At 43.1% G+C, this 27,814-nt stretch overlaps 1 protein-coding gene across 4 annotated transcripts in view; it reads left to right on the top strand.

Moving 5' to 3' along the window:
- Positions 1-27,420, top strand: part of BCL11B (BAF chromatin remodeling complex subunit BCL11B) — a 93,484-nt gene extending 66,064 nt beyond the window's left edge. For all 4 annotated transcript variants that reach the window (XM_036751454.1, XM_036751452.1, XM_036751453.1 and 1 more), the window contains one exon: positions 25,409-27,420. In XM_036751454.1, coding sequence (XP_036607349.1) covers positions 25,409-27,420 — 2,012 coding nt within the window. The remainder of the gene's footprint in view (positions 1-25,408) is intronic.
- Positions 27,421-27,814: the final 394 nt, after the last annotated feature.

Below are 27,814 nucleotides of genomic sequence, written 5' to 3'. Positions count from 1 at the left end.
TCAAATAAGTCACCACCAAAGCTAAAAATGGATCATCACAGATCAAACTGGACTTTGAACTTAAGCTTTATTATTAAGGGGAACTGAAGCGGCGTCTGGTGAGTGAACATCAAAGCAACGAGTGAGTTGAAGAGTAAGTGCTGAAAGTATTGAAAAGAACGTGGGCCTAGGAATCAGGAGAATGATTCTCAAACCCCTTCCAGCTCCGACGGTCAGTCAGTGGTTCCACAGTTCTAAGGTTCCCAAGTTCCTCAAGTCCAATTTGCAGTTTAAATAAATAGTGCCTACCCACTATGTGCCAGGCATTGTGCTGAACACTTTGTGATTATTTCATTTGACCCTTACGAAAACCCTGGGAGATTGGCGCTATTAGAATCCCCACTTTATAGTTGAGAAAACTGTGGCAGGCAGAGGTTAGGTGACTTGTCCAATGTCACGCAGCTAGTGAATGTCTGAGGTGGGATTTGAACTCAGGTCTTCAAGACTCCAGGCCCCCACTCTATTTAACTCTGTGATTCTAAGGGGTTCTAAAATCCTGTGTTTGTATGGAAAATAGTGCCACCACAGTTTGGAAAATTAAAATGGGACAATTTATGGTATTTTAAAATAGTGTTACGTTTCAGCATTTCTCATAGTGTTGGAGGCAGAACAGTGAAGTTGGAAGCACACTGGATTTTGAGTCATAGAGGCTGGGTTTGAATCCTGCCTTTACTGTTTGCTGTCCAAGGGACTGTGAGCAAGTCACCCGATCTCTGTCTGCCTCTGTTTCATTGTCTGTAAAATGGGGATAATGCGTTGGGCAGCCACCTGCCGGAGTTGTTGTGAGGCTTGAAAGTGAGAGAATACATGTAACGCACTCCCAGAACCTTGGAGCGTTATATAAATATCAGCCATTATGAAGCTTCGGAGGTCCCTTCCAGCTCTTAAGTCTGTGTCTGTTCGTATGATCCAGAATCTATAAATCTTCACTGCTTATTCTGCTTGCATTATTCCAGAAATATCCCCCCTCTCGCTTTTTGCCCCCCCCCCAGCCAAGGAGGAGAAAATTCCCAGGCATGTGGGATGATAGAGTTGCTGAAGATTTCCTTTCTTAGCATTTCTTCAGCACAAATAACACCCCGGCTTCCATGCTAAAGCTGGCACCAGGCTGAGCTTTGTTCATTTGTGTGACTAGTTGCCAGTAGAAAGTGGCTAAGCCCATCCCTGGAGGAAGGATTCTTGCAGTGGGGAGGGCTGTTGACCTTTAAGGACCCTTTCAACCCTGGGGATTTTATGATTCATTTTAAGATGGTCTGATTCTGTGATCAAACACTGTGCAGTTCTTGTAGCCAGTGTTCTTAGCCATATGTTACAACAAAGACCACACCACCAGCACAAGGATGGATGAGGTAATCTAATGCCCGCTTGTTCTAGCTCTGATTTCCATGGTTATTTGAAAGCCACACTTGACTCCATCAAGGCAAGTATGGGGAGCGCTAATATCGAAATCTCTCCCAACGTACTTTCCCATGCCAGTCATATCAGAGCCTGGGAGCTCTTTGGGCCTGATAGAATATAAATGGAATTTTAACCTTGCAAATCTTATTACCTCAATTGCCAATGAATCCACTGGGATTTCAGGTGCTCGGAGGTCTTGCTTTGTGATGTAGATACAGGGAAAGCAAAGAGGGTACTTCCAAGGAAGCTTTTCCCCCTGCATCACACTAAGTGATTTCATTTGTTTCTGGTTATGTTTAGGAGACTTGTGGAGAAACCCAGGATGCTATTTTCAAGGACACACTTGTTATGCAATCTCCTGCTTACTTCAATAAATGGTGTCATGGGATCACAGGATTTAGAGCTGAAAGGTACCTCAGAGATCATCTAATTCAGCCCCCTTGTTGTACAAAGCAGGAAACCTAGGCCCAGAGAGGTGTCTTCCCCAAGATCACACCAGCACTTAATAGCTGTGTTACCTGGAATTCAAATCTAGGTCTTCTTACTCTAAATCTAGTGCCCAAGTGACCTGGTTTTTGTTTGTTTTTCTCTTGGCTTTTTTTTTCTTCATTTCTTTCTCTTTTTTTAGGCTGCATAGATGGATAGAAACCACTAAGGCCTCAGTAAAACAACAGATCGAATAAAAATGCCTTGGATTTGATTGCAATAAAAATTTGGTTATTGGGAGAAAAGGATGAAAAAAAAAATCCCAGGTTGTCGACTTGTGCCCTTGAATTTGAGGCAAAGAAACCATTGCTAGGCTGTGGAAATTTTAGACAGACAAGTCCTGAATCTGTGCCAAGAAAGATTTACAGTGAAAACATTGCTGACCGTTAACTGAAGTGGCGCTAATGGACCCACTGACTGGCCGTACTTAGAACCTCTATGAAGTGTCTATGTGACGGATTTTTTTTTAATTCAATTTTACTTATTTTTATCATCCAAAGTTTAGATCGAATATATCATTTTCTTGGTGAAAGGGGAAAAAAAAAACCACACAAATGAACAGAAAGGACCCTTTGAAACAGTGGGAGGAGAACCAGGAGGTCAGCTCACAACAGCTGAAATCTGATGTTCTTAAGCTTGTTGCTTGGAGTTGATGGTTATTATTCCCCAAGAAAATAGCGTCCTTTTTTATTTGCTTTTAACATCCTGCCCTTGGCATCTGTTCCATCCATTGTAGGCTAACCTAAACCGTGTTCTGACAGTGGGTTAAAGCGAGCACTTATTGAAAAGCATTCTCTACTTAATTACATTTCCTTCTTCTGGAAGCTATTTTAATTTTTTTTATAATCACATGTTAATTGTGTATTAGCAGGGCCTTTCTGATTAGTTGAAAACATAATGAAACCTTTGTAAACAACACAGAGAGAAAGAAAGAGAAAAGTGTGAAGTGAAGACAGTGTTGATGAGGGAGTTTTAAAAGGCTGAAATAACTACATTTCGAGATGCCAGAGAGAAATGTAAATTGTACCTGGGAATCTGTTCTCTTGAGTGACAACTTTCTGTGGAGGCATAATCGGCCCACTGAATAAGAGACAAAATCAGCGTGTGGATACAAAGGTTGTCCAGTTCTACAAAGCATTTGCAGAAAATGTAGTAGTCACCATAGAGTAGCCTGACCTTGATGGTGGCTAACACGTTGATGCTATTTGTAAACCCACCATGAAGCCCTCGTCCCCTCCCTCCCCCTGCAAATCCTTCCTCCCACCCTTGTAAACAGCCTCATGCCAAGATACAGCCCAGGGATGGAGTTTTTCCAATTGTTGTGTTTGTTTGTTTGAAAAGTCTCGATTTCTTGAAATGCCATCAGACCTGGAACAGGTTTAGAAGGACCTGCTTCCTCTTCCTCTTTTAAGGGATGGGAGGCATGGCATTGAGGAGCACTGGACTAGGGGTCAAAAGACCTGAGTTCTAGTTCTGCCTTTACCATTTACTAGCCCTGTGAACTTGGGTAATCAGTTTCCCCAGTCTGGATGTCAATTTTCTCACCTGTCAAATTAGAGGGAGCGGGCTAAAGGGTCTTGAAGGTCTCAATGACTCTTGGTGGATGTTGAGTGTTCTGTGATTCCAGTTTCTACATTCCATGTTCCGTGACTAGTCTCTTCCAGCTCTAACATTTCGTGTTCTAAGAGTCTTTCTTTCCAAATCCAACATTCTGTGGTTCTAGTTGTGTGTGTGTGTGTGTGTGTGTGTGTGTGTGTACACATGTGCGCGTGCACATTCACAGGAGAAGGGAACCACGCTCCTAGAACGTGCCCATATTGTTTCCTTTTCCAGCACGCCACTCTTTTAACGAGATTCACATATTTTTATTAAAAGCACCAGCCCCAGTTTACAGTCTTCATTGTTGAAGGGGGCAGAAAGCCCTCCTCTATTACAGCTTTAAAGAGCTGTGCTTATAGGGATTTTTCAGTTCGCAGTGTGTTATTAGAAAAGCGTGGCTGGGGCGGTTAAAATGAAAGTGCTACTGTATGCAAGAGTGAGATCCACTGTAAGCTATCCAAGGAAACTCTGCCAAGGCAGCATGTGAACAGCCGCCAAACAAAACACAGGCTTCTTTCCAGTGAACCCAGCTCACTTCTGCAAATAGAGGAAAAATTGACTTTCTGATTTAGAGTGTTTCTACAACTAAGAAGAATTACTACAGTGATTGTTCTAAAAATATTTTAGAGGCAGCACATTCTCGAAGGGTTTGGGATTCTTCGCATTCTTTTCATTGTATTTCTTATGTAATCTCACTGGATCGTGGAAGGGCTGGGGGGTAGGGAATGGAAGCTTGCGTGGTCATTTCTTGGCCCCCTGCTGTGTTGTGGCAGCATAACCGAGTGGTGTTTAAGAAGCAGAAATTGCATTTTTATCTTTCTCACTTCAGGAAATAAATTTGGGTTTTAATCTCCTGCAGCCGCTGCTTGCATAGATCAGATCTTAACTGTTGAATCTAGGGCAGCCCCTGAGATCCCTGCTTCTTCTAGAACTGATGTTTTGGTAAGGTAGAACACACTTTTATAAAAATCTTTTTTCTTTTTCTTTCTTTCTTTCTTTCTTTCTTTCTTTCTTTCTTTCTTTCTTTCTTTCTTTCTTTCTTTCTTTCTTTCTTTCTTTCTTTCTTTCTTTCTTCTTCCCTCCTTCCTCCCTCCCCTCCTTCCTCCCTTCCTCCCTCCCCTTCCTCCTTCCCTTCCTCCCTCCCTCCTTCCTTCCTTCCTTCCTTCCTTCCTTCCTTCCTTCCTTCCTTCCTTTCCTCCTTCCTTCCTTTCTTCCTTCCATCCTTCCTTTCTTCCCTCCCTCCTTCCTTCCCTCCTTCCCTCCTCTTGGCTCCCCCCTTACTCCTTCACTGATCATCCAGTATTAGGTTTTCTTTTACAGGACCCAGAGCTCTGTAGGAGCTTTCCATAAGCTACAGCTCAAGCCAACTCTGGAATTCAAATGATTTCCATAATGATGGAAATTGACTGGGATTCCACAAGTTTGTTTATTGCCAAGAATAAATAATGCATGAGTTCTGTCCTCTCTTCCTTCTCTCCTCTTTTTTTCCTCTCTCTTTTCTTTCCCACTCTCTCCCTTTACCTCCTTTCTTCCTTCCCCAGTCAATCAACAAGCATTATTTATTATTTATTCCCCCCAGTTCTCTCTCTTTTCCTTTCTCAAGGAAAGCATATTGAAATTAAGGAGATGCAGCCTATTTATCTAACCTGGGCAAAAGGAAGAAAGGCAGTATACCCAGAGAATATTAGCATCTATTCTCAAACAAACAGCCAATAGTAATAGAGTGGAAAATGGAGTTTAGAAAATTGAAAAGTCATTTCCAGTATTTTTTCCCAAAGGCAATTAAAAGAGCTGTAGCAATAAGAACCAAAGTTAGAGGATGACTGGGTAGTGATGTGGGTGGGATGGCTCCTGAATTCAGGGTGATCTGATGGCTATGCTGATAATTTGATAATGAGGATGATGATAACATTACAACTGATAGGAACTTAAATTAGTTGTACCAATATTCTGGAAGCTCTAATAATACTTCTTAATTATCAAATAGCTTTCATCCAAATAACTTCTCATTCAGAGATTGTGAAATAAGTCTGTTAAAAATCAGGTGGTGGTAAGTGCAAAAAAAATGGAGGATGCTGAGAATCTTATTCTGTTTCTTCGGGCTATAGCTTGTTGAAACAAATGCTTGTTTCATATGAAACTATTTAAAGAGACGTTAAAATGAAGATCTTCCTTCACTTCTCCTTTTCTCCTTCCTTCTTTTATTTCTTTCATAGATGCATAGATCCATGCAGTTTGAAGAGACCTTAGAATCAATCAATAAATAAACAAACATATATTAAGCACCTATTATGTACCTGGCATTGTACTAAGTCATCTATTCCAAAGCCAGTAAAGAAACTGAGACCTAGAAATATCAGGTGACCTGCCTGAGGTTATATCTAGTTTCTAGTGGGTTGACACAAACCCAGGTCTACTATATCACAGTCTATTAATCCTTCCACTGTTGCATTCCTTTGCATTCACTTTCGTTTTCTTTTTCTGATCCGCCATTTTGGTTAAGGAATGTCACCCAGTGTGCTCAAAGGTGAGCAACTAATTTGTTGAGTGTGTGTTATAACCGGTTCTGAGCCTCATAGGTGTGGCTTTAAATGTTAACTTATAATTTGGGAACAAGGTAGGGTCAGGTATTAGATGTTGCCTGTATATCTAAATCCAGCTTTCAGTGAATCTAGCTTAGGGTCATAGTGTCAGAGATTAAGAGCTATAGGTGACCTTAGAGTTCATTGAGTCTGATCCCCCTCATTTTACAGGTGCAGAAATGGAGGTACAGAGAAGCCAACTGACTTGATTAGGGTCACACAGTCAGTGAGAATTGAACTCATATCTTTCTGATTCCAAATCCAGTGGCATATACACCATGCCATATTGCCTCTCTAACCCTTGTCTTCAGATGAATGGACTGGTTTTCAACATCATTATTACATTTTTTTCAGGTGTTTGGATGAATAGAATACCATTGCCCTGCTCTACCACCACCATCACCCCCCACCTCCCCAGACTCCCAGCCAGGTTGCTATACTTGGTGGGGTCTCCATGTGGGAGGGTCATTTGGAAGAGTAAAATTTGCATAGTTTAGGTTTAAGTGGTTTTCTCCTCCCTTTGACTTTGCAAAATCCAAATCTATTATGACACACCATTGTATCCCAATATACTTTGGGATCTGCAGTTTGACCAGTCACCATCATTTCTTCTACCACCAACCACGTATGCCAGTCTCTAGCCTCAAATTTCTTCTGTTTAAAATGAATAAATTGCCCTATCTAACCCTTAAGTGTCTACCTGGTTCTGACATCCTTTGTTTCTGTGCTTCCGAGGTCTCTTCCAACTTTGATATTACACATTCTATAGTTCTAAAACCCCTTCAGCTCTCTATTCTGTGTTCTCTGACCTGAGGTCCCTCTAAGCTCTAACATTCCATGCTTTGTCCAAGGCCATTTCCAACATTTATAATGCTATGTTTTTTTCCTGAGACCCCTTCCAGGCCTGATATTCTTTTGAGTCTTAACTTCCACAATTCATTGCACACATAAGCATTTCTATATCCACACTTTACCTAGTCTAGGCTGGTTAGATGCTATAATATCCATTCTGTGAGTCATCAGTAGAGAGCACTGGCTCCACGAGAGTCCGGTCAGAGTAGCTTAATGTTGGTTGTGGGTATTGATCAGCATAACATGATTATTTGATTTAGACATCTATATATCAGCAGCTGAGTTGCATTTGTCTTCTAAGTGAAAGAAGCCACAAACCTAGAAAGCATTGGTGCTTTTGTCGGTGATTTGCTGTGACTATTGGTTAAATTGCCCAAGTGAATTTTTTTTTCAATACCTTATTTGTTGCAAATGGATTAAGTTTGTCTCTGGGTGCGCCTGTATCTCTCTCTCTCTCTCTCTCTCTCACATTTCTCTCTCTCTCTCTCTCTCTCTCTTTCTCAATATGTGTGTGTGCTCAACAGCATGACTGTATATGGATCTGTATTTTGCCTGTATTTTACCACTGCTTAACACAGTACCTAATAAGTGTTTAATAAATGCTGGTTAACTCTGTGTGACACACTAGATTTCCTTTGAGAGCTCCTAGGTTTAAACCACTTACTACGTGTTTGACCATCAGCCACTGAATTCCCCATTCTGGCCTCAGTTTCCTCATATATAAAGTGACAGGGTTGGATCAGATGACCTCTAGGATCCCTTCCAGCTCTAAATCTGTGGGGATGCTTAGCTTCTGTGCACGTGCCTGTTTCTGTAAGTCTCTGTGCCAAGGCCACACCACTTATTAAGCACCTACTGTGTGCCAAGCACTCCAAGCGCTGGGAATACAAAGAAAGGCCAGAGCAGTTTCTGCCCCCCAGTGTGTGATACCTGCATGTGTCTTTGTATGTGCCTGCAGGTTCCTTTGCTTGTGTGTTCCCAGGTGTGCCCGTCTGCGTGTGAAAATGCTATTGTGCGAGTGTGCATGCCTGCATGTTTCTGTCAGGCGCCTGCGTTGTGTGTTTGTGTGTGCGTGTCTGGGTAGGCACGATATTTCTCCGGTCACACCTCCTGGAGTGTTTTGTGTATCTCACCATTCTCGGAGAGTGACTTGCTAATTGCACCCGGAGATCGCCTTTAAATTCAGGGAAGGCTGAAACTTTGAAACTGTAACATTTTGACTGGCGAGAATGACCAGCCCTCGCCCCTCCTTGGCGGGGAGCTCTGGTTGAAGGAAGCTGGCATTGTCGCCGAGTGACGGCTCTGCCGAAGTGCCGCAGGTTTTCATATGGAAATGTGAAATAATGGGGTGATTAAATAGAGCTGTATATTAAAGTACATCTGACATTAGAATTAGCATAATGTGCTCTAGCCTTAGGCTGAGTACTTTATTTGCCATCTGCGTCGGACCAAAATCCCCTGGGGAAGCGCTAAAATATTCTGAATAAACTCAGCCCGGGTTCTTATGGAGAGTAAAATACCATTTGTGGCACGTCGTATTGATTCGTCTTAATTGCGGTGCAGAAAAGAACATTCACTCGCTGATGACTTTTGTACTCGGTGACAAGTCGGCTGGAGTTATTCTAACGCAGTTGGTTAACCTGAACAGACTGTCGCGCTGCTCCGGGAAGGAGAGCCTTATCTGCAGCCTCCTCCACTGCCGCCGCGTCGCATCCGCGTCCTCCATCCTCGCCCTCCCTGCAGCCCCCATCTTCCTTTCCCGGGGGCTAGGTGGGACTGGGGGCGGGGCGAGGGAAAAGTGACCCATGCCGGGAAATTCCCTTTCCTTGCTGCCTCTCTCCCTCCCTTTGCCTTTCTCCTGCCCCCTCAAAGACATCTGACCGGCGTTCTCTAGGGGAGGGAGGCCCGGAGCATCCCGCCCTTGAGGACCCATTTCCAGAGCCATCAGTGCGGGAGATTTATCGGGGAGATTTTTTGCTCCAAACAAAAACAGGGACTCGTGGTGTTGGCCGGGCAGGCAGCCGGCGCGATACGGTTGCAAGCGGCCGGGATGCCACACACCTTAGGATGACGTGCCCGGTAGAAAGCACCAAAGATAAATAGATTTCCTGGAGGAAAATGCTTTGATGCTCCGCGCGGTGCAAAGTCCAGTTTCTACCCTATAATTGCCTATCATTAGACACAATTTAAATATTCAAACATCCTCCACAAACCTTAGCCTAGCATGTTTTTATTACAAATTCAGAACAAGGGAATAACCTTTAACTTCAGAGACAAATGAAACAAATTTACAAGTGCACGTCTGCTGTTTTCTTGTGTTTTATAAATCCCTGCGGACCTGAACACTTTTGCTATAACGCCACTCAGAACAATATACATATATTACAGCTTGTTTGTAGTGCTTCCGTAATGAGTCCCCTTTGTATTAGATAACCTATATAATTCAGCATCGAAGCTCTCCATAACGTCAATTATCTCCTCATAGCTAAATGTACATTCTATTAAAATGAGATTTACAGCCCTTACAATACTTCTTAGGGTGGAACAGGGAGATTTGGTGGATTTAAAGAAGCAGGATTATTAAAGAATTAAAGCAAAAAGAGAATGTCATCCATTAACTATGAGGAGGCACCCACCTTGGTTCTTAGGAGGCAGAGCCCACACACACTCAGGGCAGACCCTCACCTCCCCCTCTCCCGAGAACATCTGCCCTTTGACTCATTAGTTAATAATTCACTCCTCATTTTCCCATCAGATAAAAAGATAGCTAGCATTTAACATGTAAAGCGCCTTACAAATATTATTTCAATGGATCTTCACTGTTCTGTGTTCCCATTTTACAGAAGAAGAAACTGAGGTAGATGGAGGTCATACAGAATTTGCCCAGAGTCACATAGCTACTAAGGGTCTGAAGCTGGATTTGAACTCAGGGCTTCTTGACCCCCAGCTTCAGTATTCTATCCCTCATGTCACCTGGATGACAAACATGGTCTCCTTCTTTGCTAAATTTCTATCTTTGGAATTCTAGTGTCGGATCAGAAGGTAGCATCTTAGGGGCATGTGAACTCTGTCAAAGAAGTATCGGCCTGTCGGATGTTAAGGGGTCGTGATGGTCATCACTCCTGTTTCTGTAGCACAGCTGGTGCATACGGGTGCTGGACTTTGAGTGAGAAAGGCCTAAGCTCAGATTCTGTTTCTGATACCAGCCGTGTGACCATCAATGAATCATTAAGCTCTCTGAACTTCTATTTCCTCATCTCTATTAAAAAAATCATAATATCTATAATATCCAGCTCAGGGCTCTGGGAATCCAGCAAAATCAGTCATTCAAACAATCAGTATTATGTAAATGCCAGTTATTATGGCAGCACCTTCTGATTTACGCAGGGCTTTCCTCACAACCACCTAGTGTCAGAGGTAATGGAAGTCTTACTCTCCACTTTACAGATGAGGAATTGAGATTTTGAGAAGCCATGGGATCATAGAGGCAGCCGGTGGCACAGGGGATGGAGCGCTGTGCCTAGGGTCAGGAAGGCCTTAGTTCAAGTGAGGCCTCAGACTAGTTGTGTGACCTTGGACAAATCACTTTACTTTTGATTGCCTCAGTCTCCCCAGCTGTAAGAAGGGGATAATAATAGCACCTACTTCCCAGGGCCATTGTAAGGATCAAATGAGAGTCCGCAGTACCTGGCACATAGTAGATACTATATAAATGTAGATTCCCTTCCCGTTCAGTCCTAGAAGGGACCGAAGGAAAATGAGACCTAAAGAGGTTAAGTGACTTTGCACAAGTCATAAGTAGCAGAGTCAGAATTCGAATCCAGGCCCTTTCCCCCTCTAAATCAACTGCCTTTCCTCTGGCATTATACTAATTAAAGCGGCCTCCCCAGCCACTTGTCCCACCAAGCTATTAAGATTCTGAGCCAAAACTCAGATGTAGGCCTCCTGATTCCAAAGTTCTTTCTCCTCCATCCCACTGCCTCTTCCGCTGTTTCACCTATTTTCCAGCGCATCTGCAAAGAAAAGAAAAAAAAAATGAAAGATACCCATCTTTTAAGAATGTGCGGGACTTTTTATGAGCACTCCAAATGGGATGCTACACATAAGAACATTGCAGGGCCTGTGTAGGGTCTTTCCACACTGGTAGAGAAAGCCCCCTTTTGGACCTGTGGTAAAGTGCTCCAATGTACCTAAGATTTCTCCTTCCTCCGTTCGTCGAGCTTGTAATGCTTCACCACCCCGTGGCTCACCCCTGTCTTACTTCAGCAGAAAGTGATTTCACAGGCTCAAAGTGTTTAGATGACAAACGTGTGGAATTAATTGAAACTCATGTCACAGAGAAGGTAATTTAGAAGTCAGCTCATATGTTATCGATTCTTCAATATTGAATTTTTTTCCACTCCTTTACTTCCGTTTGACCCCTCCCCTTGCTCTATTTTATACTTCTTTGGGGTTTTATAGTCTGACATCAGTTAGCCAAGCACAGGTCAGATCTGGGCTAAAAAACTCCTAAGTGGCCACTCATCTATCCAGGACACTGTATTAAGTTGTAAACTCCATGAGAGCAGGGACCGTGTCTATCTAAACTTTGTATCTCCCTCAGGCCCTACTATGGGACGTTGTACACAGTAGGCACTTAATACATGTTTGTTGAGTTGGTTCATAGGACTTAGAGCTGGAAGGAACTTTCGAGATCAGTTTACAGATGAAGAAACTAAAGGTTCAGAGATTTCAGGTGATTTGCTTAAAGTCAAACAAGTATTAAGTAAATAGCAGATCCAATCCCAGGTCCTCCGACTCCACCACACTGTGCCAAATTGAACTGAAATGAGTTGGATCGAATTGCTAGAAATCGCATCATGTTAGATGTTATATGGTATGAGTGGGCCATCAGATAGGGCTTGGATATGTGGCCTGTGTCTTTAATATAAGCTGTCATCAACATTACATTACATTAAATTACGTTAATGTGTAATATTGACGCAAGATAAGTGTCCCACCAGTACCTTGGCCTGAGCTGCCAAATGGCTTCCATTTTAAAAAAATAGTTTTCTTGTTTTCCTGTGTAAAAGGGATGAAAACTTTCTTTATCCTGGGAATCTAGATGGAGAAGAATACAATACATTGTATTGCTGTTAAAAATTAAGCAAGATAGAAAGTGGTCGACCTATCTCTTTGTCTTGGAAAATCAAAGTTCCATGTTCTGCAGCTGAATGGAGTAGATACCAGTCAGTCAATAAAATGTATTAAGTACCTACTATGTGCCAGGCAGTATGCTAAGTGCTAGGGATACAAAGAGGGAATATTTGCCCCAATCAAGAATAATGCATAAATAGATACAGAGGACTGCAAAAATGAGCCCAGGTGGCAGCCCCTGCCTGGGAGAAGATCCTTTAGCCAGGAGCAAGGATATTAGAGATTAAGCTTGAGGGGTACCACTTTTCATTTTGTTTATTATTATAGCGCTTTAAGTTTAAAAAGCAGTTTCTTGCAACGACCCATTGATATGGGTCATGTTAAATATTCTTACCCTTCTTTACAGATGAAGGAAGCTGAGTGAGTCTCAGAGAGAGATGGAGTGACTTCTCCAGCGTAATACGGGTTGTAAAGGATGAAACCAAAGCTTGAAGTCCAAGTGATTTTTCCATTAGATAGCACTAATAGGACTGGAGAACCATTTTTACCAGCCTTGATTTTCACGCTTCATCTTACTCACTAATAGGGATAGGGCAGAACCTGTGATTTTTTTTTTTTTTTGTTAAAGGGATTTCTCAGGTGAAGAAATTCCTTCTACAAATGCAGGTTGGCACACCTCAGTAACTGGCAGTCTTAGAGAATTGCCTAGAGCATCAAGAGGTTAAATGATTTGCACAGGGTCACATAATGTGGGTCAAAGGCTGTATTTGAACCAAAGGCTTCCTGGTTTTAAAGGCAAATCTTTATCCTCTGTGACACAGTCCCTCCACTAAATTCAAACTTAAGGAAAACATTTATAATTAGGCAATGATTATATGCTCTCCAAAAAGAATCATCCCAGACTTCCTTTAAATAGAGAGCTTTCCTAATTAGACCTCAATTTCTTCATTTATAGAATATTAGCATTGGATTCCATGGGACCCCAAAGTGGGTGATACCACCCCCTGGCAGCGCTGGAATGATGGGGGGCCATAGTAGCCTCAGGTGCAATTGGGGGGCATTGAATGGCAGGAATATGTGCGTGTAATGACTTGTTTACAGTACAATACTATACAGTTACATGTCACAAAAATTTCAGTGCAGGGAAAAAGCCACAAATTTACTGGGAATTATTTAAGATGCATCATTTAAAGATTTTTTTTGAAATGATGAAAATTAAAACAAAAACATTAAAGGGTTAAAGAAAGTAGACTTCCAGGGGAGCACCGAGTAATGTTTTTTTGAAAAGGGGGCGATAGGCCAAATAATTTCGGGAACCTCTGGATTAGATGATTTCTAGGGCTCCTTCAAGCTCTACATTTTAAAATGTTAAAAAAATTAAGATCTCTTCCATATTTGACCCACTGTGGTTCTATGATCATAAGGTCCCTCCTAGCTTTGATATTGACACACTATGGTATATTAGAATCCAAGAGAAACATGGATTCAAATCTAACCTTTAATACCTTACTAGCTTTGTGGGCAAGACAGCTTACCTATCAGATGCTCTGCAAAATGGAGTTAATAATAACTCAAAGGATTTTTGTGAGGATTGTATGTAAAAGAATTTATAAATGTCAGCTGTTTTATTATTAGAATTCTAAAACTCCTCCACTTCCTAAGATTCCATTTTCTTACGTATCCTTTCATTCATTCAGTATTTTCAAAGCATCTTCTACATGCCAGACCTTGTACTTTGCCCTTTGAAGGAATAAGAAAAAAATCAGAAAGATAGTTTTTGCCCTCAAAACGTTGGTACTCTAGTAGAGAACACAGATAATTATAATGGATTATAGACTATAAGTGTGTGAGGGGGATAAACGCAATGTTGTGAATGTTCTAAGAAGACAGAAATAATTTCTGATATGATTAGATTATCCACATGGAACTGACACACAGAAGAAGACTTCTTTTGCAAAAAGGGTGGCATACCAGCATAAGAAACAGATTCCTGAATGTATTTGGGGACCTTCCCAAACCCGGTCATTTCATTTTTGGAGGGGGGTGGGAAATGTCCACGCTTAATCTCTTAACCTAAATTAGCTCTTTGCAAAATAAAAAATGTTGTGTATACCCGGGTCCCAGGTAACACCAGGATAAATTTGTGATTGCAGATGGTGTGGAAACATAAGGTCCTCTGTGGGACTATTCCTTAAAATATATAGAAGGTCACATACAGAAGATAACAAAGCTTTCTTTGACTTTATACCTGAATGCGGGACAGTATGCAGTGACGAGAACCCTAGACTCGTATTCCAAAGTTCTAGGTTTGCGTCCCACTTCTGACAACTTAGCTTTAAAGTCATTTCCTGTTTTTGAGCCTTAGTTTCTTCCTGTGTAAAGTGAGGATAATGTAATAACCTCCTTCATAATTTGTTATGAGTGAGGTGCTTTGTGAATTATAAAGTGTTTCAGAATATATACCCGTGTAGAATTATCATTTTCACCACGTGGTTAGTTTTATTCCACTGGGAATGCTACAAAGATTAAGTAAGACACAGTATCTGCCCATGTAGAGGGGAATTATCAGCTAAAAGAGATAAGACATGTACAGAGATGGCTATGATTTAGAATAGAATTCAAGGGTGCAGTAAGCAAAGGACCAACAAAGGGCTGTAGAATTAATGGAGGGCGAGGAGATCTTTTCTAGTGGGAGGCATGACAGACTTGGTACTCCCTGAGCTGGGCCTTGGAGAAAGATTTCAGCCCGTGAAGGTGGAAGGGAATGACTTTCCAGGTGAAGAGGGAGACAGCATGGGCGAGTTAGCAACAAAGATGGAATTAGTTAAACCTCCTGACTTCATTGGGCATCTGGGTGGCACAGTCAATAGAGTGCTGGTCCTGGAGTCAGGAAGACTCCTCTCCATGAGTTCAGATCTGGCCTCAGACACTTACTAGCTGGGTAACTGAGCTTAACTTAACCCTGTTGGCCTCAGTTCCTCATCTGTAAAATGGGCTAGAGAAGGAAATGGCAAACCACTCTAGTATCTTAGCCAAGAAAACCCCAAATGGGGTCATGAAGAGTCAAACACATCTGAACAACAACCACCTGATGGCAGTCCTAGTACTCCTTCTGTGACACCGTACTGGTTATCCTCGCGTTTCCCTTTAGTCGTGGGCTCATGGAACCTGGCATTATACGTGCGTTGTAGGTACTCAGTAACCGTGTGCTGGAATGAACCCTATTATTCTCTTTTCCACATCCTCTCTCATGGATCTCTAGGCTGCTGCCTTTATTCCTTAAAGTCCTTCCCTACCTCCTGCCCCCTATATTCCAGGAACAATGGAGATGCCTCTTCATGCCTTCCTCTGTTCACCCCAGTAGAGTGAAAGAACATAGTGGGACGTAAGACACCAGAAGTGCTTACTTTGGTTAAAATTCAATTTGACAAGCATCCCTCAGGCTCTTAATATGTGCCAGGCACTATGCTTGTTGCTGGGGTTATAAGGACAAATATCTTCCCTTCAGGAGCTTACAATCTATTTAGAGATATGTAACATATGCACAAACAAATATGATATAAAATAGAGTGTGATAGGGGAAAAGGAGAGAGCCAGATGGAGTACTCTAAAAAAGTTTGTAGGATGGAGAGCATACATTACTTTTGTAAGACTCTTCCAGGCCAAGATTGTCGGGCATTTGGAATTTCTCGTCTGTGTGTTCAGCACCGTAGCAGGCTCTTCCTACGAAAGAGAGGCTTCCTATTAGGCACTGCCTCCTTCTTACTATTGCTGAGGTCCCAAAGACTTCAGGTGGTCAATTAATTATTAAGACAGCAGACCCCCAGGTAAAGATAGATCATTTTGGTTAACTTGACTCCAGAAAGGAGGTTGGAGGTTGTGGCCCAGGAAGTAGGGAGACTAGACACACAGCTGATGTTTAGATCTAAGAACCTTTATCTTCCCCTAGGAACAGTAGATGAAAGATTGTAGATAAGAAAGGTCCATACCTTTTGGCCAGTAGCATTGGCAAAATAGTAACGGTCCCTTCTCTGAGACACATTTCCATACCCCCCTATCAAAAATAACCTTAAATTTCCAACCTTTCCTTGACAGCATGAACACGGAAGCCTGAGTTCGTTGAGTTAAATCTTAAAGAAAAGCGCTGTTTGTCATCCCTCTGAGATTGTGCTCGTGCATAATGGTTTGGTGCTTCTAAAGAGCCACCATTTTATCATTTCCTCTTAGTGCCCAGTTCGATAGTGACCTATTATTAAGAGCAAACTCACTTCTAACTTTCAGTGAGACACAGAGATGTGTGTATGAGAAATGGCTAGAAATAAGAAATAGCATCATAACTCTAACCACGCTATGTGGACTTGAAGCCAAACTTTTTGGTCAACACTGCTGTATAGGAAAGCTTTGAATGTTTACGGGGGTTTCTTTTCCTTAGTTTCTCATTACTCTCTTCTCTCCACACTTTTCATCCCTATTTCCTGCTATTTCCCTATACACCCTTCTGTTTTAACTAGTGTCTGTTCCCTATGATCTCAAACATGCCTTGTGTCCCTACAGATAGGTTCCATCCCTCCTCCTCCTCCTCCTCCTCCTACCTTTGCCCACTTTTCTGGAATGTTCTCTTTCTTCTTCCTATTCGGATCTGACCCATCAAATTCTTACCTCCTCCTGGGTGATGCTGTTTTGTGTGTTCCTGCTCACGATTATATCTCTCCTTTTTTTTTAAATAAACTTATTGTTTATTTTTAACATTCATTTTTAAAATTTTGACTTTTGAATTCTCTCCCACCCACCCACCCTTCTCCTACCCATTGAGAAAGCAAGAAATGTAATATCGCGCAAAACATATTTCCATATTCTTTATCTCCTTTTAACTCTTATATCATAACTTCCCATTCGTCTAGCATTATGTCATATACTATCTTTCATTATTGCTTTTCTCATTTTTCTACGAAGGTGTATGCGTATGTGCATGTATGCACACACACCATTCACTCTAGGAGGTCATCAGACCACTGCCTGAGGGCCAAATCTGACTTGTGACCGAGGAGTGAAAAGTGGTTTTTCCATTTTTAAGTACAAAAACCCCGCTAGGTTCTAGAGGACAAACCCCCTGAGGGCAAGATTGCTGTCCTCACTTCATGAACCCCTACCATGTTATATTGCATATAAAATAGCTCTTCAATGAATGTTTGTGGAAAGATAGAGTATACAGTGATTAATATCCGTGGCATGGGAAAATAATTAGCAGATTGTGCCCTCAGTTTTCTTATCGGAAAAGTTAAATATATTTGTGAAAATTCATTTAGTTATGAGAACTCGTGGGAATATAATATTAATGATAGCTCACTTTTCTGTAGTGCTCTAAGGTTTATAAGGTACTTTCTTCAGAATAACCCTGTGATTTGGAGTGCAGAAGTATTATTAAGAAGAAGAATTCACTGTTTCATAACAGCCCTTTGAGGTATATGGGACAAATATTATAAATCCTATTTTGCAGATGGTGTGACAGTTGTAACCACTTATTAAGCACCTTCCACACAAGCTACTATGCTAGGTGATACGGACCCTGTGACAAAAACTAAACAGCCTTTAATAAGTTTACATTTTAGTGGGGAATATGGGGCAGTTGCCATCTGAATTTCTATTGTACCTTAAGGGCTTCTAGGACCTTTCCATTCATCCTGTGGCTGAATTCTTGCACTGGGTATCTCAAAATTCTCAGTGCAATTTTAAGCCTTACTTGCTTAATGCCTTATTAGCTTTTAATTAATTTTAATTTAAGCCTTAGCAGCTTAAAAATGCACAAAGAATTTTGGGATACCCTGTATATGCCGTCTCCGCTAATTTTACGAACTCCTTAAGATCAGAGACTGTCTTGACTTTTTGTGTATATCCCCAGCATTTAGCACAGTGCTTGGCACATAGCAAAGGCTTAATAAAGGCTTTTTCATTCATTCAATATAATAGGTATTACCCAGATTAGTGAATACAAGGTAATGGAGGACTACCTTCAAGAGAAGGATTGAACACGGTCTTCACATAAGAAGAAGTCCCCTGAGCTGAGCTTTGAATGAGAATAATTATTCAGGGAGGCAGAGACCAGGAGGGGGAAAGCATTCTAGGAATGGGAAAAGCATATATGAAGGATTGTACACAGAAGGGAGTTGGAATGCAGAAGTCAAGGAATCACTGGTGGTTTGACCAGAACCTAAGATAAGGAGAAAGAAATAATGTATAGAAAAGTTGGTTAGAGCCCAGTGAATGGTGAGATCCATCTTCTGCATGGGATTTTTCCAGTCTTTGTCCCATCTGGGAGCTACAATATTAGGCTGGGGCCCAACTCAAGGGCCATTGGATTTTCCCAGTGATTCTTTTCTCCCATCCCTGAAATAACTTTGTATATGTTTTCTGTAGAATGGAGTGTAAATCTTTTGAGGGCAGGCACTGGTTTTTGTTTTTTCATCCCCAGTGCCTCACATTGTAGGTTAATAGATGGTTCATTTAGTTTGTAGAGACAAATTGAATTCATGGACACTGTTCCTAAAACAAAAGATTGTTCTGCATGAAAATGCCCTGTGTGTTGTGTAGTAGGGAAGAATGCTTCCAAGTGGTTTCTTTTTGGCAGATGATCTGCCGAGAGTAAGACAGTGACAAAGACCATTAGGTGACATCTGTGGGTATAGTGATAACTGCCTAACACTCCGAAGGCCCATTCTAGAGATTAGAACAGGATTCTCCTCTAATTTCAGCCGACATTCTTATCCCTTCAGCCCCTGTGTGGCTCATTCCCCCATTCCATATAAAACCCTAAATCTTCACCTGGCTTGAATGCCCTTAGCTGGTCTTGTGAGAACACTTGTTAACCAGTGCTCTCAATTATGGGGTTTTAATTTAATAATAATTCAGTTAAAGGTGTGTTTTTTATTGAGCATCAAGGATGCCTTTATTGGTATTATTAGAGTAACTAGCATAATAAGGAGGAGTAATTGTTTAAATGCTCATTAAAAATGGAGTGGCTTTGAGAAAGTAGCATGGGAGTGGGGTGGGGGGGAGGTGGATGTCTGTAGGAAGTAGTCCAATGAACGTCTGTTCCTGAAAGTGCCTGTAAAGGAAGCCATTCCTTTTAAGTGTGCCGATTTCCACGTTGTTGGAACTTTGGAAGCCATAGACAGAGGCTGCCTTAACATTCCTTCAAGGTTTTACTGCGGTTCAAGTTACCTCATAAGGCATACCCGAAATATCACTTGGAGTTTACAGCTACATCTCCTGAACCGATCAAGGAAAGGTTCCCATGTGAAGTTTCAGCATTTGTGGGAAGGGTTAAGGTCATCTCCTATAGCTAATAAAATGAAGAAAAATAAGCAGGGCACAGTGGGTTGGGAGAAGACAGAATATTAGCATGGGAAGAGAGCTTTGAAATTATGTAATCCAATCCCCAGACTTCCTAGAGGAAGAAACTGAATCCAGGAGAGGGGAAGAGACTTAACCAAGATCATACAAGTCATTCCCATTTGTCAGTAGAATGAGGACTAGAATATGGAAATACACCAGCTAGGAGCAAACATATTAAAAAAGAACCCCCCCCCCAAAAAAAAAAAAACCCACATCTTGCTCACACCCTGTACCTGGAACAACTTCTTTCCATATCTTTCTACTTTTGAAGTTCAGTCCATTTTAAAAATCCAAACTCTTCCCTGAAGCCTTCAGAATCCCCTCTAGTCTGTAACAGCTCTCTCCCTTATTTCTCACTGGTGTTGTTTGTACCTCTGATACACATTATCATGATCTTGTGTTTTGTAGTTAATCCACATGTGTCTGTCTTCTTATCAGACTGCAAACTCCATGAAGGCAGGGACCTGGCTCATTGAAACTTTGTGACTTTCTTACTGCATGGCACAAAGCTCTATGCACAGCCAGTGTTTAATACATTTATGGGATCTATTTACAGAAGCGTTCACTTGCTTGATGAAGAGTCTTCGGAGATGGCTATAATCCCTGCTGCTGGGGTAGCTGAGGCTAGTGGGTCTCTTGAGCTCAGGAGTTCAGAGCTTCAGTAGGGCTGACGCAGGTTGGGTCAGTGTCCACGCTAAGTCCAACACCAGTATGGCGAGCTCCTGGACGTAAGGGATGAGGGTGGTTAGGGTGTGGGACAGTGCCCACCGGGCTGCTTAAGGAGAATAGAAATGGAACCGGTCAAAGCTTGTACGCCAGTCAGCAGTGGGATTGGGTCCATCGTGGGGTCCGTTGCACTTCCAGCTTTGGTGAGTAAGATAGGGAGACCCAATCTCTTTAAAAAAAAAAAAAGGAAAAAGAGAGTGGGGGTTTGGGAAACCTATCAGTACTGCTCTTCTTACCCTGAGGACGAAAAATTAGAGAACTGCAAAGGTCCTGGTTTGGCGGAGAGGATTCAGTGCCGCTCAGACAGGCCTCTTATTTTCCTGACCACACCCAGATTCCCCCTACATTGTCAGTATCTGGGTAGCAGATTTGCCTACCCAGGTTTTAAAGTTCTGATCTAAAATGGTGAATTCTGCTTATTAGAACCAGTTTGCAAAATGGTGATTTGATTTTTGCAAACCTGTGAATTCAACTCAGTGAAGCAACCTGGGCTTTCTGGGCTGTCACACATCTGCAGATTTATACTCTGACCTCTGGGTTTAGCAGAACCAAAATAAAATGTTTTATCATCTGAGCTCTTTGATAACTTCTAATAATTCTTCCAATAAGCTGAACCTCAGTCCACTGCAACTACCCACCTGTGTATCTGATAGAATCTAACCTCTCTGAGAGTAGAGATGGTTTCATGTTTTTGTTTTTTTTTTTTTATTTTGCATCCCTAGCACATAGTAGGCCCTTTATAAATGCTTCTTGATTGCTTGTTATATGGAAGCAAGGTGGGAAGGTGGTATAATAGAAAACTGTGATTTAGTGACTGGAGTGGAGTAGACATTTCTAAGGCATTTCTAGGTTTTCAGGGCAGGATTTGACTTTGTTTTGTACAGTCATTAAAAAATAAGCTCATAATTGGCTTGTCAGTCAGAATAAAACCCAGGCAGTCACAGCATGGGAAGCGGTCCAGGTCTGGGAAAGCCTCAATTTCATTCTATTAAGGGCTAGTGCCCATAACCATCTTTCCAAGGTGCCCCTTGGGAGAGGGAGCCATGGAGGCGAGTGGCATAGAGGGGGCATCTGGAAACCAACTTCCTGGGGGCCTTTAACTGAAGAAGGGTTCTAGAGGGCTGGAATCCTACATTATTAAAGAGAAGGCTTACTTTTGAGCAATACATGACTGTTCGTGGGCATGTTTAAAATATTTAGCAAGTTTTAGAATATAAAAATGTTCGTAGTGAATCTTCAAAGACTTTCTGACATTGTTCTCTTCTTAAAAGTGAGCATCTACACTGCTTAAGGCAATTTCTAGGCAAGATAACCATGAAGTGATAATATGGAAATGAACATTTTATTAAAAAAAAAAGAGGAAGGGAGGAGGAAAGAGGGGAGTCTAGAGAGAGCCTTTGAGGGCTGTGAAAGTTTTTTTTTTTTAATGAAGTTGTCAGATCTTCGATAGCCGAGTGGCCTACAGTGAATGTCTGCCGTTTGTGGAGGGGGTCTTCAGAAGCAGTGGGTTTAGGGGCATAGAAGTGACAAAGACAGAAGAGCTAACATTGGCCCTATAAGCCTAGATAGCTCAGAAATGTAATTTCACTAATAAAAACAGCTTTCCTCAAGCTCACAATGCATTACAGATATGACTATTTGCTTCAGTGTGTCTCATGAAGAAAAAGTTGAAAAGTTTGGGGGGAAAATAAAGAGGAAGGCTCTGAGCTTTTCAGAACAAGTGGTTACAGGCCCTCTCACCAGCTGCCATTTTGAGGCTAATTTTTTAATCAGCCATTTCAACTTTAGATTGGCCTTAGTCCCCAGCCTTCCGGGGAATTCTTCATGTTCTTATAATTTAGACATTCCTCATGGGGACAGATCTTTAGTAAAGCACTTGGCAGCCTGGGGGACTGATGGGGTGGGGGACTGGGTGAGGAGAGGAGGAGGGAGGGGGATAACAAGAGCCAAGGAGTATCATCTGACTTAAGAAAAATGAAGAAATAGAACAACTGCCTATAATAAATCGATTAATTAGAGTGGTTAAAATGAAGGTGAAGGAGGCAGGACCCTCTTTAATTTGAAGATATATGACCTTGTAAGATGCTGCCTGTCATCTGTCATATTAACTCTCCCTTCAGAAGGGTCTTTATTAAGCTCTGCTCTCAGGTAAGCTGAGGTAAAAATGTGCTGTTCCCGAAACGAAAAAATAAATCAGCTGCTGGCAGGAAACGTTCTCTACTTTAGCCCTGCTTCGCTGATTCCTGTCACTTTTTATACTGTCTGTGCAGGGCGTGCACTAGGAGAGATATGGGTGTTTTCAAAGATTACAGTGTTAGGTCTCTGGACATCATGGGGATGGGAATGGGGGGATGGGAATTTGCACTCCAGCCCACATAGAGAATTCCACAAATCTGCTCTCATGGGTTAGGTTGTAAGAGGCAATGAATGTTTTTCTAGTCATCAAATAGGTTAACTGTTAGCATGAGAATTATACAGGCATTCTGGGGAAGAAACCCAGCCCAAAGTGCTTAACATAAGCTATTTTGAAAGATTAATTACAAAAGTTGAAGCTTAATTACTTTGTTATAATCTGCTCTTCCCCCCCCCCCCACAAAGGTAAGCAATTCTTTAATAGAATATTACTTGATGTTTCGTCATGTAATGGTATGGAAGTGACTCTGGGTTCTCCATGGCTGTGTCAGGGGCATGCCATCACTGGCAGGTTCTGCCAAGCTGGAAAGGCCCATGTAGCCCAGTGATAGATGGCCCTCATGTCTTTTGACTGAGATGAGAACAGGCAGGCTGTTGAATGGGGGCTGACCACTAGGTGTAGAATTTTGTCCTCTACAACTCACAAAGGTCATCCTTGTACAAAAGCACCAAAGAGCTGTGATCTGGGTTGATGGAAGGATGCCCCTTACTGATGGACTCTCAAGTCCTTGATGTCTTAAAATATGGAAGCATGACGGTAGATATTTATTTTTTCACATGTTCAGGCATTTTATTTCTATAAGATTAACTGGCCCCTCCCCCTCTCCCCCATCAGTGCCTCCCCCCAAATAATTATTCTACTAAGCCTTTCATGGTATAGCTCTTTATGACATTCTAGCTGGTGTTTGAGGGTGAGCTCTATGCTAGAGTCCCCTCAGTTCTCCCCAGATTTTCAGAGCAGGAACCATGTGATGCCAGCAGTCAAACTGTATTGGTGTCAATCATTGGTTCCTTTTTTTTTTTTTTAATGCAGTGTTGTGGCTTCAGGGTGCTCAGTCCCTCTGAGTCATACAATTTTAAAGACAATTTCGAAAGTACAGTTTATATGCCTATAAACATACTGCTACAGGGTGCTTGAAAGACAGGTTTCTACACAACTTGAAGTCTTCCAGCCTTATTTATTTATAGATTAACTCATTCTCCTCTCCCCCACCCCACTTTCATTTCTGAAATACTGTCATGGGTGGTTGATTTCAACAGGAGCATTCTGGGGTTGTCGTGGCCCCTGCCTCCCGGCTGGCTTTCCAAGTTCTTCTATTTCTCTTAAATATGTAAGAGTAATTAACACGCAGATTTTGTTCCTGTTCAACTGAGTCCACCATGCATTGATTGGAGTTTAAAAAAAAACCCTTAAAAAATCGGGGCAGATGGGGTAAAGAAAAAAAAAGAAGCTTGAGAGGTCATTCCTTTTCTCATTTCTGTAACACTTTAAGAATCATAAGATACGTTCTCTCAATGATGACCAATTTATACTTATCCCCGTTTTACAGATGAGGAAACAGACTCAGAGAGGTGAGACTTCTCGAGGGTGACAGAACTAGTAAATGTCAGAGTTAGCATCCAAGTTTAGGTCTCTTCTTAATACAATTATCTGATGAATTCAACCTCCCAAAGGCCCAGGCACTGGAAATACAAATACAAAAAAGGAAAATAAATCTCCACTTCGTTCTGTTGGGGAAGACAATAGTGTGTGTCTGTGTCTGTGTGTGTGTATGTATGTATGCAGAACAAAGATACACAAGGTAGTCGGGAGAACACTAGCTGCTGGGGGGAGATAGGTGGGAAGACCAGGAAAGGCTACTTTGTCCAAACCTGCCCTTGAATGAAATGGTTATGGTATAGCTGGGATGGGAGGTAGGTGTTTGCTTTATTTTTTAAGTTAGCAAACATGATGACAGAAACCAAGGTCTTTCCACACCTGGTTTTTTGTTTTTTTTTTACTGTAATGCATAATAAGAGTTACAGGCTTAAACTGATGAGTTTTATCCTCATGTTGAAGAGGGATCAGAAGGACAAACAGCAAATGAAATTTGCAACTTCAGTTCTCGTGGCTGCCTGAATGACGGGCAGATGAAGGCACTGAACACTCTTGACACTGTTCAACCAGTGGCCATAAATATCTGTTGGTGATGTTACCAAACAGAACAAATTTCTAACAAAGCAACATTTGTTACAGTTCATTACAACTGCCCTGTCAGATTTGATTATCAGCTATTCGTTTGCACACTCACTTGGTGTTTTGGCAGAGGAAATCTGAAGGGGAAGAAAGGATTTCCTATGGGGACATGTTTTTTTCCAAGGGTTCTTAGACTTTGATGGTGGCAAAATTCCATTGTATCCTTGGTATCATTTTAGGGTGTAGTCTGAACGAACTCTGCTGAATAAAGATACAGCATTAAATATAGATATACCCCCAAACCATGCAAACCCGTAACAGAAAGTCATTTTTCTAGCAAAGTTCCTTGAAGCAAATACCACTTAATTAGGTACATGTGTGAGAGGAGATCTGTATGGTTTCTATGTACCTTCATGCAAGCAGACCTTTAGAGCCAGAAGGAACGCACATCTAGTTCAATGCCTTCATTTCACTGATGACAGAACTGAGGCCTGGAAACATTTAATTACTTAGCCAAGGTCACCAAGACGGGCTGGAGTTAGAACCCAGGTCTTTTCCCATGGAGGACACGATAGACTGTTGTCATTTAGGAGGAGATGTTTTCAACAGTACAGGCCGAGTGTTGGCCACAGGCCTTTCCAGCAGTGACTTTATTGCTACTTTTAAAATGTTAGGAAGCTACTCAGAACTTCTTGTGCAATCTGGGAAGTGAGGAGAAAGGTGTGTGTGTGGGGGGGAGTGGCAAGAAAAATATAGTAGGGTCAGTGGCCCCTGAGTTCTGTCATCTGTATGATTTTTAAGGGTTCTTTCTGCTTTTTTTTTTTAATAGGTAAAGATGAGCCTTCAAGCTATATTTGCACAACATGCAAGCAACCTTTTAACAGCGCCTGGTTCTTGCTTCAACATGCCCAAAACACACATGGATTCCGCATCTATTTGGAAACAAGTCCTTCAAATAGTTCGCTTACTCCACGGATCACCATCCCTCCTCCTCTGGGACCAGAGGCTGTTGCACAGTCCCCGCTGATGAACTTCCTCGGAGATAACAACCCCTTTAGTCTCTTACGAATGACAGGCCCCATCCTGCGTGACCACCCCGGCTTTGGCGAGGGCCGGCTCCCCAACACTCCCCCACTTTTCAGCCCACCGCCCCGTCACCATCTGGACCCACATCGCCTTAGTGCCGAAGAAATGGGGTTAGTTGCCCAGCATCCCAGTGCCTTTGACAGAGTCATGCGTTTGAACCCCATGGCAATCGATTCGCCAGCGATGGATTTCTCCAGGAGGCTCCGAGAGCTGGCGGGGAACAACTCGACCCCTCCTCCAGTCTCACCAAACCGCAGCAACCCTATGCATCGCTTACTGAACCCCTTTCAGCCAAGCCCCAAATCACCTTTTTTGAGTACCCCTCCTCTGCCCCCCATGCCTCCTAGCAGTACTACCCCTCCCCAACCTCAGGCGAAGAGTAAATCCTGTGAATTCTGTGGGAAAACGTTCAAGTTTCAAAGTAATCTCATAGTGCATCGCCGTAGCCACACAGGAGAAAAGCCCTACAAATGTCAGCTCTGCGACCACGCCTGCTCGCAGGCCAGCAAGCTAAAGCGTCACATGAAAACCCACATGCACAAGGCCGGCTCCATGACGGGCAGGTCGGACGACGGACTCTCCACCACCAGCTCCCCCGAGCCCGGCACCAGCGAGCTCACCGGGGAGGGCCTCAAGTCCAGCGAGGCGGACTTCAGGAACGAGAGCGACCCCTCCCTGGGCCACGACAACGAGGAAGAGGAGGAGGAGGAGGAGGAGGAGGAAGAGCTGGAGAACGAGAGCAGGCCCGAGTCCAGCTTCAGCATGGACTCGGAGCTCAGCCGCAATCGGGAAAACGGCTCCAAGTCGCTCCCCGACGAGAAGTCCCTGGTCCTGGGAAAAGTGATCGAGAACGTGAGCCTGGGCGCCATCCAGCAGTACAGCGACATGCTGGCCGAGAAGCAGAAGAGGAGCGGCTTCATGAAGAGGACCTCGGACCAGAGGGACCTCTGTGCCCGAGACCTGTGCCAGAGGGACACGGGAGACGAAGACTCCGTGGCCGGGGAGCTGGACCGGACCGAGGAGGGGACGGTCAACGGGAGGAGCTTCGGCCCCGGCGAGCCCTTCCCGGGCCTGTTCCCGCGCAAGCCCACGCCCATCACGAGCCCCAGCTTGAACAACTCGTCCAAGAGGATCAAGATCGAGAAGGACTTGGACTTGCCGCCGGCCACCATCATCCCGTCGGAGAACGTGTACTCGCAGTGGCTGGTGGGCTACGCCGCCTCGAGGCACTTCATGAAGGACCCGTTCCTCGGCTTCACGGACTCGCGCCAGTCCCCGTTCGCCACGTCGTCCGAGCACTCGTCGGAGAACGGCAGCCTGCGCTTCTCCACGCCGCCGGGGGACATGCTGGACGGCGGGCTGTCGGGCCGCAGCGGCACGGCCAGCGGGGGCAGCACCCCGCACATCAGCGGCCCGGGCCCCGGGCGGCCCAGCTCCAAGGAGGGCCGCCGCAGCGACACGTGCGAGTACTGCGGCAAGGTCTTTAAGAACTGCAGCAACCTGACGGTGCACCGTCGGAGCCACACCGGGGAACGGCCTTACAAGTGCGAGCTGTGCAACTACGCGTGTGCCCAGAGCAGCAAGCTGACCCGCCACATGAAGACGCACGGCCAGATCGGCAAGGAGGTCTACCGGTGCGACATCTGCCAGATGCCGTTCAGCGTTTACAGCACCCTGGAAAAACACATGAAAAAGTGGCACGGGGAACACTTGCTGACAAACGATGTGAAAATAGAGCAGGCCGAAAGGAGCTAAAGGCCCCCATGTCCCCCCCATCCCCTCCCCCTCCCCGGCATTCCCCCCCCCCACTCCCAACTGGGTTAAATCAGGGGTCTAGGTACCATTTAATTTGTACAGTTTAACTATTGCCAACTGAGAAAATGCTGACTTAATTTTGCCTCCATAAACATAACTTAGCATAACTATGGTAGGTGCCAGAAAATGGCACTCAAATTTAACCTGTGTCTACAAAGTTCTATTAAACCTGAGGGTTGATTAAGGCAGTAAAAATTGTGGAGCCTTTTAACTGTGCAATAATTTCTGTATTTATTGGGTTTTTGTAATTTTTTTTGGCATGTGCAGGTACTTTTTTTTATTATTATTCCTTCTGTTTAAATTTCTTTTCAAATTTTGTTGGGTATCTCTTATT

Source organism: Trichosurus vulpecula, chromosome 3 (assembly GCF_011100635.1).
Source record: "Trichosurus vulpecula isolate mTriVul1 chromosome 3, mTriVul1.pri, whole genome shotgun sequence".
Lineage (NCBI taxonomy): Eukaryota > Metazoa > Chordata > Mammalia > Diprotodontia > Phalangeridae > Trichosurus > Trichosurus vulpecula.
This window is presented reverse-complemented; position numbering and strand designations above follow the sequence as displayed.